Below are 19,430 nucleotides of genomic sequence, written 5' to 3'. Positions count from 1 at the left end.
ACGGAGCTGTAGTGGAGCAGTTGAGAGCTTCAAGTTCCTTGTTTGTCCACATCACCAACAAACTAACATGGTCCAAGCACACCAATACAGTCGTGAAGAGGGCAAGACAAAACCTATTCCCCCTCAGGAGACTGAAAAGATTTGGCATAGGTCCTCAGATCCTCAAAAGGTTCTACAACTGCACCATCGAGAGCATCCTGACTGGTTGCATCACTGCCTGGTATGGCAACTGCATGGCCTCCGACTGCAAGGCACTACAGAGGGTGCAGAAATTTCCAAGAAACTGAAGATCTCGTACAACGCTGTGTACTACTCCCTTCACAGAACAGTGCAAACTGGCTCTAACCAGAATAGAAAGAGGAGTGGGAGGCCCCGGTGCACAACTGAGCAAGAGGACAAGTACATTAGAGTGTCTAGTTTGAGAAACAGACGCCTCACAAGTCCTCAACTGGCAGCTTCATTAAATAGTACCCGCAAAACACCAAACTTTTGAACGTGTATGTTATCGTTTTCCCCTAAAAGTGCATGAGAAATGTTCTTATTTCTGCAGAACAATGTTTGACTATAATGCATATAAAACCATTACTCTGTCTGAGAGCATTAGGACATTACACTGTCTAAGAGCAGTAGGACATTACACTGTCTAAGAGCAGTAGTACATTACACTGTCTGAAAGCAGTAGGACAATACACTGTCTGAGAGCAGTAGGACATTACACTGTCTGAGAGCAGTAGGACCCTACACTGTCTGAGAGCAGTAGGACCCTTCACTGTTTGAGAGCAGTAGGACCCTACACTGTCTGAGAGCAGTAGGACCATACACTGCCTGAGAGCAGTAGGACAATACACTGTCTGAGAGCAGTAGGACCCTACACTGTCTGAGAGCAGTAGGACATTACACTGTCTGAGAGCAGTAGGCATTACACTGTCTGAGAGCAGTAGGACAATACACTGTCTGAGAGCAGTAGGACATTACACTGTCTGAGAGCAGTAGGACATTACACTGTCTGAGAGCAGTAGGACCCTACACTGTCTGAGAGCAGTAGGACCCTACACTGTCTGAGAGCAGTAGGACATTACACTGTCTGAGAGCAGTAGGACCCTACACTGTCTGAGAGCAGTAGGACCATACACTGCCTGAGAGCAGTAGGACCATACACTGCCTGAGAGCAGTAGGACAATACACTGTCTGAGAGCAGTAGGACCCTACACTGTCTGAGAGCAGTAGGACATTACACTGTCTGAGAGCAGTAGGCATTACACTGTCTGAGAGCAGTAGGACATTACACTGTCTGAGAGCAGTAGTACTTACACTTGAACCACAGTTGCCTCTCCCCAAGATGCTTCTGTTTATTCAGTTGCACAACGAACATTCCATTCAGAAAACCATTCCGATACCGTCAATTCGGAACTCTCCCACTCCGGCAGAGCTCCAGTTTCCCTTTTCACCAATCCTGTTTAGTGCCACAGGTGTCTGGTGTTGACTTTGGAAAGCCTTGACTGTAAACCATTGACAGCACAGGCAGCGTGGAGAGCCCAGCCTCTCTACAGAGTAGTTGTAGTGAGTGAGGGGACCAGGAACAGCTGGTAGTAAACCAGTCTGCTCTATTGAAGCCTCCAGGAAAATTCCTTTCTGAGTTCAACAGGAGAGAGGACCCTCTCTATTGCCCCTGGATGTCCCAGTGCAGGGTAGAGCATGCACAGGGAGAGACACTGTGGAACAGCATTAGTACACAGCTCAGTCTAATGTATTAGGAGGTGGCTGGATATAGTGCTGTTCGTCAAAACAATTCAGTTAATAGTCAGAGATCAGAGGAGCCAGAGGTGGTATAATATAGTATAACATACTTAAGGTTTAACGGTCAGAAAAGATAAATATAACAAAACAAAAAAACAACTTTTGATTATATGTTTTTGTGCAAAATCGTCTGTCTGATTCAGTCAAAATATTAGCTCTGAGTAATTTGATAATTGATGGATGGAGAATACATTTCCTGCAGCATGGTTTCTTGATCAACAGAGACACTACATGAGCAATAAACATGGAACAGTTAAGTGTTACGGAATATTTTATTACTAAGTACAATACAGAAAATTAGTGGTCCGAAAAGAAAACGTGTATTTTGTGCCCTTGTCATCACACCAGGCATAGAGAGAGAGAGTAAACATTAAGAAGAGGATTATCATGACACAATCATTCTAGGCTCAATGAGACACACTCATTGTAATCTTCAGCTGGAGATCATGAACAGGGTCTTTATGAAGGCTTTAAAGTGCAAAGAGTGTTCCTCTTTAGAGATGACAATGCACGCTCACAATGACTTTCTCAAGTATATAGCTCTATAGCTCCGTGCATCCTGGAATCAAGTTGAATAGGAAGAACAGAGTATAGAACAAACATCAATATTGTCTTTTCCATGATAATGTGCATTCAAGCTTATGAGGCCTGGCTGGTGAGAACCCCCCCAAAGTTGCCTTTAAAAGAAAAATCCACATCCATCTTCGATCAGAATACGTTTTTCCAGTTATGAAAAAAAAATCGAACCCCAAAATTCCCCAAAACTTGACTGACTAACACCATGTGATGATGAAGACGGGTTAACATGGTGAGACAGAACAGCATGAGAGTGTCCAATATGCTGTAGTAGAAGAAGTGGTCCGGTATGCTGTACCTGTTTCCAGTAGGTCCAGTATGCTGTACCTGTTTCTAGTATGTGTCCAGTATGCTGTACCTGTTTCTAGTATGTGTCCAGTATGTTGTACCTGTTTCCAGTATGCTGTACCTGTTTCTAGTATGTGTCCAGTATGCTGTACTTGTTTCTAGTATGTGTCCAGTATGCTGTACCTGTTTCTAGTATGTCTCCAGTATGCTGTACCTGTTTCTAGTATGTGTCCAGTATGCTGTACCTGTTTCTAGTATGTGTCCAGTATGCTGTACCTGTTTCTAGTATGTGTCCAGTATGCTGTACCTGTTTCTAGTATGTGTCCAGTATGCTGTACCTGTTTCCAGTATGTGTCCCGTTTGCTGTACTGTAGGTCTTATGGAGTTTTACCAGGTCTCTACCCCTCACCCTCTCACTTTCCCTGTGTGGAGAGCCTGCTGAGGCAGGCCTGACGGAATGTCGATCGGTCCCTCATCTCCAGCACATAGTCTCTCACCATCTCCATGAACATGGAGGGCCACAGCTTGTGGAGGGACTCCCCCTTCAGGTTGGTGTCAGATGCCCTCTGGACCTGATCCTGTATGTACTGCTCCATCATGGCTCCGCACTCCGATGACGACTCCATAGCACCCTCCTGAGGAGATCCAGGGAACAGAGGACTGTTAGCTTTGACACTGGGGAGAGGAAGTCTCCATTGATCATCTTATTGGATAGTAATCATGTTACAATGTAAATCAGTGATCCTCAACCCTTCTCCAGGAGAGCCACTGACTTCAATACTTTTATTGGCTAAATCAGGTGTTTCACTGCTCAAGGAGCAGGTTTGAAAATCACAGCTGTAAATGATTAAAACATGCCTTCAATAAAGCTGCTACAGTATGAAGCATCAGGTATACATTGACAGGTAGTGGTGATGTCTGCAGTAGCAGAGTGAGCGCAGCCAGTCTATCCTGGTCCCAGATCTCTTTGTGATGGAAGAGATCTGGGAACCACCAGGCTAGACTGGCTGCTTCCACTCTGCTACTGCAGTCATCACCACTGGGACCAGGCTACAGACAGAGTGATAGTCTGAGAGTGCTGACCTCTGGGCTCTCTGCTCCCACACTGCAGCAGTCTCTACTGGGGTAGTTGAACAGGGCTCTGCTCAGGCCCTCTCCCAGCAGCTTGCCGTTGTCACGCAGCTCCTCTGGGCTCAAGCCTGCACGGCGCCCACGCCCATCCAACAGAAACTGCAGCTGACGCTTCCTAGAGAGAGAGGGAGGCAGGGAAGGAGGGAGCAAAAGAGAGAGGGGGGGGAGAGGGAGAGCAAGAGAGAGAGAGAGAGAGAGAAAGAAATAGAGAGAAAGAGAGAGAGAAATAGAGAGAAAGAGAGAGAAATAGAGAGAAAGAGAGAGAGAAATAGAGAGAAAGAGAGAGAAATAGAGAGAAAGAGAGAGAAATAGAGAAAGAGAGAGAAATAGAGAGAAATAGAGAGAGAGAAATAGAGAGAAAGAGAGCGAGAGAAATAGAGAGAAATAGAGAGAAAGAGAGAGAGAGAAATAGAGAGAAATAGAGAGAGAGAAATAGAGAGAAAGAGAGCGAGAGAAATAGAGAGAAATAGAGAGAAAGAGAGAGAAATAGAGAAAGAGAGAGAAATAGAGAGAAATAGAGAGAGAGAAATAGAGAGAAAGAGAGAGAAATAGAGAGAAAGAGAGAGAAATAGAGAAAGAGAGAGAAATAGAGAGAAATAGAGAGAGAGAAATAGAGAGAAAGAGAGCGAGAGAAATAGAGAGAAATAGAGAGAAAGAGAGAGAGAGAAATAGAGAGAAAGAGAGAGAGAGAGAAAGAGAGAGAAATAGAGAGAGAGAAATAGAGAGAAAGAGAGCGAGAGAAATAGAGAGAAATAGAGAGAAAGAAAGAGAGAGAGAAAGAAAGAGAAAGAGAGAAATAGAGAGAAAGAGAGAGAGAGAAATAGAGAGAGAGAGAGAGAGAGAGAGAGAGAGAGAGAGAGAGAGAGAGAGAGAAAGAGAGAAATAGAGAGAGAGAGAGAGAGAGAGAAAGAGAGAGAGACAAGGCAGAAGTAGTTTTGAGGGTGGGGGTGCTGTGTTTTTTTGTTTCAGAAAACTAAATGACCCTCACTGAAGATGTCCATATCGGTCCGCTAATACAAGACTAGCAAAGGCCCAGCGCACTCCGTTTGTGACATTTTTTACACTAAATGCATTTGAGTGTTTACCAGCATTTGTAACTTGAGTCTGATGATTATCTGTACAAAACAGTTAATCTGAAAATACTTGTGGAATATAAAAATACATTCTTGATATATGTTTTCCAGTATCTTGAAATATTTTGCAAATGTATACATGTTCATATTTTTTCGTACTAGTCCCCTGTGGGAATCAAACCCAGAACCCTAGCAATGCAAGCACCATGCTCTACCAACTGAGCCACATCATATCATCACAAACCACTTGATGTGTCAATGTACTCAATTACTGTATTGTGCATTGTTCTTCTTCATGGTGATGGAAAGTCTACAGGTACAAACCTAGATGACCAGCCTGTGTACAATACAGTAATGTACATTTACATTAAGTGATTTGTAATGACAGTAAATTAATACTGCACAAAAAGCGGTTGTTTTCCATGTTATTTTATCAAGAAAAATCTTTAATTTGATGTGGATGTTTTGTGTCCTTACCCATAACCTTTCACCATTTGATGTAAATCTTTGAGGACAGGGTTTTGTTCTTTCTGGATTCCATTAGAATTACAATCTCAGAGAAAGGGACAGGGCAACAACTCTTACAATTCCAACTATTGAATCCTGCAAGATACTGTTCTTAATTATACAACTACCTTATTTGCCAAAGCGGAAATGCTGAAAAAATGTTTTTGCCCACGCTACAGACGTCTATATCGGTCCGCTAATACTAATAAAGGCTCAGTGCACTACTTTTGTGAAAAAAAATGTTTTTTTCAAATAATAATGTTTTTCTTAATTACATTTTTTTAAATCTGATTTTTCAGGGGCTGCTGCAGCACCCCTACTTCCAGCGGCTATGCAAGGGGGACAGGTGAGTTAGACATGTCTGGGGCATCAGGGCATCCAATAACCCTGCCAGGTGCAGTGCCATCGTCAAAGAAGGGAATAACAAAGTATCACAATACACGTTTCGACAAATAGTAATGGCATTCACTCAATGCTCCGCATTAACACATCTGTCAAGACTGGTATCAGATACTATTACAGTAGTGCCGACATGAATTCCATGGAAGCCAAGCCAAACAATTACTTTACGAACAATGAATTGGGAATGATAAAGTACTTCTACATACATTTTTAAATCAGTTCTTTGTCAGTCGTATAGTTTTCAGCAGCAGGATTGGTACAGATGTAACCAGGATGAGAACATTAATAAAGGATGTTAGCTACATCAAACGTCCCTGTCCATCATTATTCATCTCATGAAATTCAGCACTGCACCAACATGTTCCAAACGCTGGTGCCAGAACTCTGGAATAGTCATCGAGGCGGAGGCTGCAGGCTAAAATACCTACTGGGATAAGTGTGTGTGCTTGTGTCGGAGACAGAGAGCCTGAACACTGTATGTATAGGTAGGCAGAGGATCAACTGAGTGGTGTGTACCTATCAAACAGCCCCCATTCACCATAGCTGAGCATGTACTCTACTGAACAATAAGACTGTACATTAGAGTGGAGGTTGAACGCAAACACCCCAGTATAACAGCCCACACCATCAACTTAATTCACTAAGAAGAAGGATGAACCACTCCTACATTGGCTTCAGGACACTTTTCTGGCCTCCAGTCATTAGTATTGTATCACAGACATGAATGTCAAAACTATCACAGCATCAACAGGACAAGCTGTCCTCCCCAAAAATTGCCTATCTTCAGGCCTTTTGGCCTTCTCCCATGTTCAACGACTTTTGATTATGACTTGGTCCTCAACCGCAATACACCAAAAGCATTATAGCCATCATAGCCTTTGCTCTGGCTACCTTCACAGCAATATCTGCCCTACCCATGACCATTTGTGTTCCCACATGGATTGTCCAAACCTAAATTTGACTGTATAATGCATATCTCAGGGTTATACATGTCTCTACTGGATCTGAAACCATTTACTGATGACTAGAGTGAACTCCCATCTTAACTATTACAGGAATACACTGGAAGGACCAAACTACAGGGAGTAGTGTGAGAGCACTGTACACTGTGCAGAGGCTGAGAGGGGAAAGTTTAGACATTGTTTTATATGGAAGGTTAAACATTAATCAAATACAGACACATTACAGGACTTAAAAGGTTAATGCTGCTGCAGAGTAGGTCAGTGGGCTCAGTTGGGGGAAAAGGGATTAATTCCATAAGGCAGCTCAAGGTAAAGTATTGTTTGATACTCAGACATTTCTTCCATGCTCCGCTCTAGAAGGCCCAGGGGTGTAGTGGGTAATCGTACAGAGTGAACCTGAAGGTACAGACTAGGGAAGTGAACTAACTGCCATGCTCGTCCATTTCTCACAGCAAACGCTAAAAACGGCAGCTGCTAGGGACAGACGAGCCCTGGCCTGTCATCTCAAGGCCTCACACAGACAGAGATATACAGTACATTTACAGTACATTACACATACCTGCGGCACACACACATGCATAAATAAATAAACATTCAAAGACATTCAAAGACTAATATATTAGTCACATACACATTACACACAAAACACTCTGGCACTCATTCAACTTTTCAGAACATATTTTGCAGTGTACCAAGTGTATTGTGATTCATAAAGAGGAATTCATACAAGCCAAAAGGAAAGTAGGGAGATTTATGATATGAATAACCTTAGGCTACATGTTTGATCTCCATGGAGTGGCCATCACATCAATTGTTTTTTCATCTGCCCTGTACCTGTCTATAAAAACTATCTTTATAAGATCAAGTTAATGTTCAACTAGTATTTTTGGAAAGGTCAAAGTTCATGTTATCAACCATCCTATACATATAAAATATTTATTTGACAAAACTATGCATTATCACATAATGTCAGCAGGTCACAGCGAATACCGTTTCACTGTTGATTTGAAAAGAATGATCAGCTCCCGGCTATTGGTAGAGCACAGTGCTTGTAACACCAGAGTAGTGGGTTTGATTCCCGGGTACACCCATACGTAAAAATGTCATTTTGGATAAAAGCGTTGGCTAAATGGCATATATTATTGTGTTTTCTATATCGGGCGTCAGTGAGTGTGAGTTATTAAAGAGGATCTGGAAGCCAGCAGAATGGCAGTTGGCCTTTTGTTTGCCAATTAACTTTTAACAGTATTCTCCTGACAGACAGGGCTCTGCTCGGGGCACTGAGAGAGACGCCACTACAGCAGGGCTGAAGAGGCGTGACCCCTTCAGTTCAATGGCATGTTTTGCTTTGCTTGGCTGTGTTTCAGTGACCAGGAGTGATATAGTTGAAGAGCTGTTGGCTGGGGAGAGGAATGGGAACGTGAGGAAGGTGCCAGGTACCCACCCAACCCCTGGGACACCGCTTCCAACCAACTCCCTATGGCTCCTCGATGCCAGGCTTTGTCTATCCTTCACACACAGACTCATGAACATACGTACACACAGACACACACACCCACACAGTACACAAACTCATAAACACACTCAAACAGGTTCTCTAGGGTACAGTGAACACATGTAATTAAAGTGTAGCTAATGTTTTTGTTTGGTAACCTGAGTGAGCGCTGTGTGTTAGTCAGTGCCAGGTACCAGGTGTACAAGGTACTAGACTGTGGCCATGTCCAAATACGCATACTTACATACTTAAACTGCATACTATGTACTCATCATTGGATACTATTTAGCATGTACTGTAGAATATGAATGGAGTTATAGGCCTACTCAGGCTGGTTACAGGCAGACTATCACATTGGACCTATACTGTGGTCCATTTAGCCCATCTATCCTATTTAAAAAGAAGACAGACTGAAGACAGAAACAGACAATTTGGTTAAATTTCAACATATTTATTAGTGAAACTAAAGTGCTGTAACATATATAAGTTAAATTAAATAGCTTAGTACACACACCAAAACCTTTCAAATGTTCAAAATAAAAAGACTATTGCACAGAACACTGTTGAGTGTGTCGCAAATTCAGAACCGCAACATAATAAACTAAAGCACTTATCATTGGGAACGATCCATAAATTAAATAATTAAATAGGTAGCCACACCTACAAAACTAAAACAATTCAAGTGTTTAATCAAAAGGCCTGACTAACATGACATCAATACCGCAGCCACATCCTGAGTCCCTGGTGCCGACACATTAACAAATCAAAAGATGGTTTAGTATTTAGTTTAAAAGCTCTGACGAAGGCCAAAAGAACAATAAACACTTTTCAATGAGAAAATAGAAAGCCACTTAAAATGTTTATTTTTTTTAAAACTACTTCTGTTTTCAAAGATGTATCCTACGATGCAATACTAATTTTAAGGAGAAGAAAAATGACTTAACTTACATTTGAACACCACTGCCGAAGCTTCGCTATTCGGCATCTTCCCAATTAAGTAGCCTAGTTTTGTTGTATGGCTACTAGAAGAGAACTAGGGCCTATCACCCCCAGCCCACCTCTTCCAATGCATTATGGAAAAGTGTTCATCTAATTCTACTAGATGAAGAACCAAAAGGAGTATAACATCCTGGCATTTAAACCATAATCGATTTTTGGAAATTCACGTACTCTATTTTCACATACTGAGACCGCGACATGATGATTGCGTTGTTTCCCGTTATTCATAGATTTCAATAGCCTTTCCCCATATCTAATTGATTAGCTGTTGTTAAAGCTGAAAAGAGCATGACATCCGGGCATTTAAAGTATACTCGATTTTCAAAATGACGCATACTTTTTATTTTTTGCATACTCTAACGGCCTACTATTTAGGATGCAAGTATGGGTATTCCGGCCAACATCTCAGCACCCCCTGCAGCAACTTGCACAAAATCCCCCCGGCTTCTCCTTCACACAAGTCCAAACAGCTGATGTTCGGAAAGAGCTGCAAAATCTGGATCCCTACAAATCAGCTGGGCTAGACAATCTGGACCCTCTCTTTCTCAAATGATCCGCCAAAATTGTTGCAACCCTTATTACTAGCCTATTCAACCTTTCTTTTGTATCGTCAGAGATCCCCAAAGATTGGAAAGCTGCCGCGGTCATCCCCCTCTTCAGAGGGGGAGACACTCTAGACCCAAACTGTTATAGACCTATATCCATCCTGCCCTGCCTTTCTAAAATCTTCGAAAGCCAAGTTAATAAACAGATCACCGACCATTTCGAATCCCACCGTACCTTCTCCACTATGCAATCTGGTTTCCGAGCTGGTCATGGGTGCACCTCAGCCACGCTCAAGGTCCTAAACGATATCATAACCGCCATCGATAAAAGACAGTACTGTGCAGCCGTTTTCATTTACCTGGCCAAGGCTTTCGACTCAGTCAATCACCGTATTCTTATCGGCAGACTCAATATCCTTGGCTTCTCAAATGACTGCCTCGCCTGGTTCACCAAATACTTATCAGATAGAGTTCAGTGTGTCAAATCGGAGGGCCTGTTGTCCGGACCTCTGGCAGTCTCTATGGGGGTGCCACAGGGTTCAATTATCGGGCTGATTCTTTTCTCTGTATATATCAATGATGTCGCTCTTGCTACGGGTGATTCTTTGAGCTACCTCTACGCAAACGACACCATTCTGTATACATCTGGCCCTTCTTTGGACACTGTGTTAACACACCTCCAAACGAGCTTCAACACCATACAACACTCCTTCCGTAGCCTCCAACTGCTTTTAAATGCTAGTAAAACTAAATGCATGCTCTTCAACCGATTTCTGCCCGCACCCGCCCGCCCGACTAGCATCACTACTCTGGACGGTTCTGACTTAGAGTATGTGGACAACTACAAATTCCTAGGTGTCTGGTTAGACTGTAAACTCTCCTTCCAGACTCACATTAAGCATCTGCAATCCAAAATTAAATCTAGAATCGGCTTCCTATTTCGCAACAAAGCCTCCTTCACTTATGCTGCCAAACATACCCTCGTAAAACTGACTATCCTACCGATCCTTGACTTCGGCGATGTCATTTACAAAATAGCCTCCAACACTCTACTCAGCAAACTGGATGTGGTCTATCACAGTGCCATCCGTTTTGTCACCAAAGCCCCATATACTACCCACCACTGCGACCTGTATGCTCTCGTTGGCTGGCCCTCACTACATATCCGTCGCCAAACCCACTGTCTCCAGGTCATCTATAAGTCTTTGCTAGGTAAAGCCCCACCTTATCTCAGCTCACTGGTCACCATAGTAACACCCACCCGTAGCATGTGCTCTAGCAGGTATATTGCACTTGTCATCCCCAAAGCCAACACTTCCTTTGGCCGCCTTTCCTTCCAGTTCTCTGCTGCCAATGACTGGAATGAATTGGAAAAATCTTTGAAGCTGGAGTCTTATATCTCCCTCTCTAACTTTAAGCATCAGCTGTCAGAGCAGCTTACCGATCACTGTACCTGTACACAGCCCATCTGTAAATAGCACACCCAACTACCTCATCCCCATACTATTACTTACCCTTTTGCTCTTTTGCACCCCAGTATCTCTACTTGCACATCATCATCTGCACATCTATCACTCCAGTGTTAATGCTACATTTTAATTATTTCGCCTCTATGGCCTATTTATTGCCTTACCTCCCTACTCTTCTACATTTGCACACACTGTACATATATTTTTCTATTGTGTTATTGATTGTACGTTTGCCTATGTGTAACTCTGTGTTGTTGTTTGTGTCGCACTGCTTTGCTTTATCTTGGCCAGGTCGCAGTTGTAAATGAGAACTTGTTCTCAACTGGCCTACCTGGTTAAATAAAGGTGAAATAATATTTAAAAAATAAATTCAGACACGGCCTGTGTGTGTCAGTCAGTGCCAGTTACCATGTGCTGTGGGTAGGGAGCTCACCTGGACTCCTCCAGTAGTACTAGCAGGCGGCAGCGTGGTGTCTCGGTGGCAGCGATATGACCCAGCGTCCCAAACAGACGCTCTGCAGAGATCACGTCATTCATGGTCACCTGATGCACACACACACCCAATATAAATGCACACACATACACACACATGTGCACACACACACACAAGGGAAAATAAAAAGGGCATCAGCTAACACGTTGTTCAGAACATTATAGCACAAAGACGCTGAAAGACAAAACATGTTTTCTGAGTGTTTAGGTGGACCTGACCTCCAGGTTGTTGATCTTGTGCAGGTTGAAGTGGTGCAGGCGGTAGATGAGGAAGGATCTCCACAGGGAAAGGCTGACTACAGGGTTCCCCTCTGGGTGGATGGTCAGCTGGTCCAGACGTCTCACCTGGGCCAGAGCAGCCAGCTGGGGAAGACGGCTGACGTTGGTCTCCAGGAAAATCAAGTGCTGTATGGAGCATACCATAATAAGTCAGAAAACCAGTCAATGAGTGGCCATATCAGTATCCTATTGGCCAATGAAAACCCTCAGTTTAGAACTCCAACAGAGACCATGTGTTACCATGGTGAGAATATGACTCCTATCATAGTAGCCAATGAGAAGACTCTTTATTGAACAGTATGTAATTTGTAGAACATGTGTTCTCACAGATAGGTTGGGGAACTTGACCCTTATGCGTGGCAGTGTTGGCACGATCGCATCAAACTGGATGTAGCGGAAGGCTATGACAGTGACGGCCCCTGCAGTCTGGACCCCCCAGCCTCTCTCCAGGGCCTCCAGGGCCCCGAGGCCAAACAGGCGCAGGGTTTCCCCATCCAGCTCCGCCAGGTGGCTGTCTGACAGGGAGAGGCTCTGCAGGCTGGCACCCCCTGCCTCAAGGAGCCTGGACCACACAGAGAAACAGACAGTCAGCACACACACCTGTGAGGATGGGCACCTGATTTGTTACGGAGGGTGCCCAGTCCCCCCTAGCCCCACCGGTAATTTGAACATGATGGTGGCTCCCTAGGTACATTAAGTAATACCCACCCGGCCAACTCTCCACCCACCTGGCATAGTCATAAGTTTCCAGGATCCTCTGGATTATCATTAAGACAAAGCTATCTTAGTTTACATGTGTCTGAAGAAGTGGGTCAATCAATGGAGGGGAGAGAAACAGCAGTGAGCAGGGTAATCAGAGTTAAGTGAATGTAACATTTGTCTTTCAATGCTGCCTAATTGCTCTCCATTCTCTGTGACAACAGTTGAAGTGCCCTTCCCTGATAAGGAGTCGTGAGAGTAGAGAATCAGGATGAGTCTCAGGGAGACATGATCTCTCTGTCCCTGTTGGAGCCTCACTAGCTGCCCTGGGTCTCTCTGCCTTCTCTCCCTGCCTCCCAGTCTGCTGACACTCAGGGGACCTGCTGCATACCAGAGGATCATATGGCTCCACGGACCAGCAGTCCACACCAGCCATTAGAGTTCACCCACCAACAACCTAATCAGTCTATTCATATTTCACACCCTTTAGAATGTAACACCGCTGATCATGGGAAAAGAAAACACAAGGGAGGATTAATCCTGGAGCTGTAATCCTATAGGCCAAGTCTTGTTGTGCTGATTGTTACAGAGTCAGGGGAGGGAAACAAGGCTTCTTTAAAAAGCCATCGTTGTTGTCACACACCAAACCTGATCCCCTGAGGGTCACTTCTCTCTCTCTAGAGGACTGAGGAATGACTCCTACCCTCCTCTCATATCTCTGTCTGCTGGCCCCTTTTAGTGCATCTAAGACCTGGCAAGATGCTGTCCAGGTAAGCAGAGACAGAGAAAAGAGAGGAATCAAGGAGAGTGGTCTGAGAACCTGTAAGAGAGGCTTTGTACTGTGAGCAAGAACAGGAAGAAGAGATGATACAAAGATGGTCAGACAGGTGTGCTGACCCAGAAAGAGAGGGCTGAAGTGGGAAACAGGGAACATTCTGGTACAAATGAAGGTGTATTGGAACAGAGGAGAGATTAAAATGTTGATTGACTTGTGATTATCATGTAATAACCATGGCAGGACATTCTAAAGACCACTATCAAGGCTGCTGCTGCAGAGGGACACAAGGGAGAAGTTTGTTAACAAGCTGCAGGGTTACAGGTCTAGAGTTGACTCCAGCCCTAGGAGAAAGAAAGGTGAATGTGAGCCAGAGAGATTCAGGACACCAGGGTTAAAGGTCACATAGCTACAGCGTTAAGCCAGGTTTTGGCCACCATGACTACTGTGTCTCTAAAAGGGGTTCCCTCCTTCCTCCATTCTAAATGCACTGTCAACATTTGCTCCTGTCTTAATTCTTCTCCAGCTCAGGTCAGACTGCTAATGCCAAACAGAGATGACAACATATGTTTCCTTTTACCTGCTGAGGGGCAGGGGCCCATTTCAGTCAACCCTATCATTTACCACTCCAGCTTGATGTGGAAAGGGGAGCTTGAAAAGGCCATTGACTATACTGATAAACACTTACAGCATTAATACATCAATTCTAGCCAACTAGGTATAATTACACAAGGTTAGCCAAGGTTCATGCCTCTGTGTGTGCCAAACATCACCATTTTGCAGTGACAAGTGTTCTGAAGTTATGAGGTGCATGACTTTCAATGGGCACATTCCTTTAAGCTAGTTACTCAAGGGAAGTAAAATCAAACGATTCAACCTACCTGCATCACATCTATTTATCTTTATGTGGTTGTTAATTATTCAGCAGGACTTTAGCTGGCCCTCTCTCACATGCTCTTTCAAAGACGATGATCCATGTGTCTTCATACGGCAGCAGCAGTAACGTGTGAACTGTCCCACGCTGATTTTTTTGTGATGAATGTGAACATTGCCGGTCACACCCAGGGAACAACAAATAGCATATCCAGAGCTAATGGATCTAATCATGTGTTATTTTTTCTCAGAAGCAATGTGGGGACAGAGCAGAGGCCAGCCTCCAGGCCCTCCATTTCTCAGAGAGGAAAACCCTCCACACCAGGGGGTCCCCCTTCTCCCTCTGCCCCCCTCCCCGGTCCCAGAGCAGAACCAGATGTGGAGGACAGAGAGAGACAGGCCCAGCTCTGCAGCTCTGCCCAGCGTGTGGGAATGAAGAACCCTGTCTGTCTTTTGAGGATTAAGGAAGAATATACCAGACCAGGACAGACTATCAATCCAGAGATAAAGCAAATCATTCATGCTCTGATTGTTAACTGCATGGAGCTTTCACAAATTCACACCTCCACAGAGGCTGGTAATCCCTTACCATGAGATGATAGAGGGTCATAGCTGTAGTACATCACATCTATAAATCACTGCTCAGTCCATCTATCATCTCCTCTTTTATACTTTCAGGAATAGGAATATTCCCATGGGCATATTTACTGTAAAATATCTACTGTAAGACACCCAAAGGAGTGAATACCAAGCATCACAAACATACATCAACTACATGAAACAAACTGAGAGCTGACAAACTGCACTTAGACAAAGGACAGTACGGTTTTTACAGCGGTTATAGATGTAAAACATCATAAAATGGTTATTCTCTTTTATCCTATTGGACAATTGTGCACAACAATAAAAATCGGTTAATGTTACACATAAGTAGACCACATCACACCGTATGGTGAATCACTTGAGCCCTAGCCTTGGCCCCTTTCGCAACACAAACTGCTATAAGTGAGCCTATAAGGGAATTAGGGCCATGAAGGATTGTGCTTCCGGGACATTTTCATATCCTGAAGCAAGAAAGCAACATATAATAATAGTGGTTGACACAGCCACAGTGTCCATCTCAGCCTGACCCCTTATAACTCACAGGCCTGGTATACAGTCCCTCCAGGAGAAGTTAGGGCTTGTAACGCTAGGGCGTAGTGGGTGCAGAGTCAGGAGCAGGAGGCAGAGAATGCAGGGTAGTGTTATTTATTTAACACACAATGGCAAAACACAAGCCGCCCCAACAGCGAACTAGAGCGCACACCAAAACCAACGTGCCCAAACACATGGGACAAAAACAGGTCGGCTCAACATACGCACTCGCACTTCAAAAATACAAATGAGCGTGCATACACAAGCAATACAGTACCAAACAATCCCGCACACAGAGCAGGCGGGCCTCCTGGCTAAAATAGCCCAGCTAATCAGCCCAAACCAAAAACAGGTGCACACAATCAACAGAAAAGGGGGAAAAGGAAATCAGTGGCAGCTAGTAGGCCGGCGACGACGACCGCCGAGCACCACCCGAACAGGAGGGGGAGCTACCTACAGTAGGAGTCGTGACAGGGCTGCAGCACGGGGGCTAAGCCTGGTCAGGCCAGGCCAAGCTGGGGGAATGGCCATATGGAGAACACGGTCTCACCCTCTAAACCTCACAATAAAGTTAGCTAGCTAAGTAATGGGGCCCTGTGCAGTTTTGTGAAAATCATCAGTGTAACGACTAACGAGTGTTAGAGGGTGAAATGTTGAGTGTGTAAAGCAGAGGGAACCATGTCTCTATGGAGGGAACCGTTATAGATGAGGGATATCCTTTTGTATGCTAGTGTATAGTGTAGACAGTCAACAGGAGGATGGTGAAGGGAGGACGGCTCATAATAATGGCTGGAATGGAGTGAATGGAATGGTATTAAAACATATAGAAACCATGTGTTTGATGTGTTTGATATTATTCCATTCATTCCGTTCCAGCCATTACAATGAGCCGTCCTCTTCAATTAAGGTGCCACCAGCCACCTGTGGTAGACACTAGTCATCTGACACATATGGAACCCGGGAGAATGAAACAAAATCCTCAAATGTGCTCCAACCATACAGTTTTATTGGCTAAACTTGAAATAATTATAATGTGTGAACAATTATAACGGGACCATGTTTTCTTGCATTGGAAGAATGTTTACATTCCAATATCCTATCCCCTGTGAGTATGCGTATCAGTGGAGGCTGCTGGAGGGAGGATGGCTCATAATAATGGCTGGAACGCAGCAAATGGAATGGTATAAAACGCATGGAAACCATGTGATTGATGTATTTGATACCATTCCACCTCACGCCATTACCACAAGCCTGTCCTCCCCAATTAAGTTGCCACCAACCTCCTGTGATGTGTATGTATTCCTGGGTGTGGTGTAGTACCAACTTGGGGTCTCGAGGACTGTTGGGGCGACTGGTGGAGCGTATCCGGGTCTCACTGCCCCCTGTTGGCCTGTCCGGAGCCGACACCGGACTCACCCGTCTGGCAGAACAGAAAACATATTATGTATACCTCTATAACAGTCCTGCAACTATAACTACTGTCTTCCAGAGCCCAAAGTGCCACCCCTATGCATGGCCCCTCCCCCCCTAAAGTTACCTGAGCTGCTCATCCGGAGAAGGTTCCAGTGCAAGGCCATTGGTCTGGGCGGGACTGTGGGCGGGGCTTGCTTCAGGGCTGACTTCCTCCTTGGCTCCGTTCTGAGCCGGGAGCTCCAGGCAGGCTCTGACCCCCTCCCACTGCAGTGCTGCATTACGGATGGCCAGACGCCGCTTCTCCTGCACACACACATAAACGCACGCAGACAAGCACACACACGATCACACGCGCACACACATGCACAAGCACACATGCATGCACAAACACGTGTGCACACACAAGGAACAGAGCAGGGTTCAGTTGGCATTGGTCCTCAGCAGGGCACACAGAGGACAGGAAATCTCTCTCCTGCTACAGCCTACAAAGATATTCCACCTACCTTGCTTGTCACTGAGGAGTCCTGAGACTTGAGTCCAAGTTGAGTGTAGAACTGCTGAGGCGCAACATGAGCAGGACTCTATGAACACAAATACACATGTACTGTTTATCTTCAAAAAAGAAAACGTAATATGTTATTCTAACTGATAGACTGTCACTTAGCTTACATTACTTACAAACATGCCTATCTTACCAATACCTAGTCTCAGTTACAGTTACAAAGGCTCTGTCTGTAATAACAAGGTACAATTTGTGTGTGCTGTACTGTATATGCCCCATATCTCTCAACAACTGTCTCAGCATTACTGCAGCAGCAGAATCCGTGTTGACTGTAGCAGAGGCAGCAGCAGTACTTCTGTGCCATCCCCACCCTGCAGCAAGGAAGAATGTAGCTCTCTCTCTCTTTCTCTTCGATTTCATTTTTTTGTTGTTGCCTTTATTCAGTTCAGTTTTGATACGCACAGGTATGGAATGAAATGCTCCACTCCCACACACAGGGGACGGCTGGTAAACAGGATTGATAGTGGATCATTCTGAGACTACGTGAACCCTCACGGAGCATTCCAGTTATCATTATTTCCTCAACTAGCTCAATTAGCTGGCTTGGATTACACACAGGCAATTAAACTTCCTCCAGGCTCCTTGCTGATTTCTCAGTATGGATCAGTCAATGCAGCAGGAAGGCAGGAACACACACATCAATATACAGTATATAATGAGCAAAAATATAAACGCAACATGTGAAGTGTTTCATGATCTGAAATAAAAGATCCCAGAAATGTTCCATTACCCTGTTAGTGAGCATTTCTCCTTTGCTAGATAATCCATCCACGTGATATCAAGAAACTGATTAAACAACATGATCATTACACAGATGCACCTTATGCTGGGGACAATAAAAGGTCACTGTAAAATGTGCAGTTTTGTCACACAACACAATGCCACAGACAACCGAACACCACAGTGCATTTCATGTAGTTAAGAATTAGTGGCCATTGAGGAGCAACCCTCAGAGCGCTTTAGGTGTCATCTAAGATAACTGCTTACCGGTACCTCAGCATCAACAGAAATTGCTTACAGACATATGACAGCATATCATATAAGTTGATATACATGATTTAATACATTGTTCAACATCAAAAATGGCCCTCTTGCCCTCTCCTTAAACAATGCACTTATAGTCTAACTCCCACAACATTAGTCATCCTCATCCACTGTCTACAAGTGTCACGGTTGTCGTTGGTTAAGGAGGACCAAAACGCAGCAGGCTCATCTTGATGTTTATTTACTTTCAAAATGAACATACAAAAATAACAAAACGAAACCACGAACAACAAAACAGACTAGGCACAAGGCTAAGCACAGAACAATCTCCCACAAAATACAAGACAAACACACCCAACTAATATAGGACTTCCAATCAAAGGCAACACCAAACAGCTGCCTTCAATTGGAAGTCCAACCCCAATTAACTCAACATAGAAACACACACACTAGACTAACCATAGAATACATAAACATAGACCATCAACCAAAAACCCGGAAATACTAAATCAAACACCCTTTAAACAAACACACCACCCTGAACCACATAAAACAAATACCCGCTGCCACGTCCTGACCAAACTACAATACTAATTAACCCTTATACTAGCCAGGACGTGACAGTACCCCCCCTTAAAGGTGCTAACCCCGGAAGCACCTTAAAAACAAAAAACAAAAAAAAACAACAACCCCAAACAACAAAACAAAATTTCCCCTCTACTAAAATGGAGGGAAGGGAGGGTGGCTGCCGTCAACGACGGCACTGTGCCACACACCCCCTCCCCAACCCACCTATATCAGGAGGTGGCTCCGGTTCTCGCCGTTCCAGGCAGTCTGGCCAGTCTGGCGGCTCGGGGCAGTCTGGGCAGTCCGGCGGCTCGGGGCAGTCTGGGCAGTCCGGCGGCTCGGGGCAGTCTGGGCAGTCCGGCGGCTCGGGGCAGTCTGGGCAGTCCGGCGGCTCGGGGCAGTCTGGGC

The 19,430-nt window shown here is 44.6% G+C and overlaps 1 protein-coding gene across 2 annotated transcripts in view; it reads right to left on the bottom strand.

Annotated features, from left to right (window-relative positions):
- Positions 1-2,050: 2,050 nt before the first annotated feature.
- LOC115203269 (leucine-rich repeat-containing protein 49) overlaps positions 2,051-19,430 on the bottom strand; it is a 57,639-nt gene continuing 40,259 nt past the window's right edge. For both annotated transcript variants that reach the window (XM_029767813.1, XM_029767814.1), the window contains 8 exons: positions 17,413-17,490; positions 17,034-17,212; positions 16,821-16,916; positions 12,343-12,577; positions 11,956-12,141; positions 11,678-11,787; positions 3,745-3,907; positions 2,051-3,296 (listed from right to left, as the gene is read on the bottom strand). In XM_029767813.1, the coding sequence (XP_029623673.1) occupies positions 3,075-3,296; positions 3,745-3,907; positions 11,678-11,787; positions 11,956-12,141; positions 12,343-12,577; positions 16,821-16,916; positions 17,034-17,212; positions 17,413-17,490 (1,269 nt within the window). In that variant the 3' untranslated portion in view covers positions 2,051-3,074. The remainder of the gene's footprint in view (positions 3,297-3,744; positions 3,908-11,677; positions 11,788-11,955; positions 12,142-12,342; positions 12,578-16,820; positions 16,917-17,033; positions 17,213-17,412; positions 17,491-19,430) is intronic.

This window comes from Salmo trutta, chromosome 12 (genome assembly GCF_901001165.1).
Source record: "Salmo trutta chromosome 12, fSalTru1.1, whole genome shotgun sequence".
In the NCBI taxonomy this organism is placed as follows: Eukaryota; Metazoa; Chordata; class Actinopteri; order Salmoniformes; family Salmonidae; genus Salmo; species Salmo trutta.
Note: the sequence above shows the minus strand (reverse complement) of the source record. Positions and strands in the feature narration are given on the sequence as shown.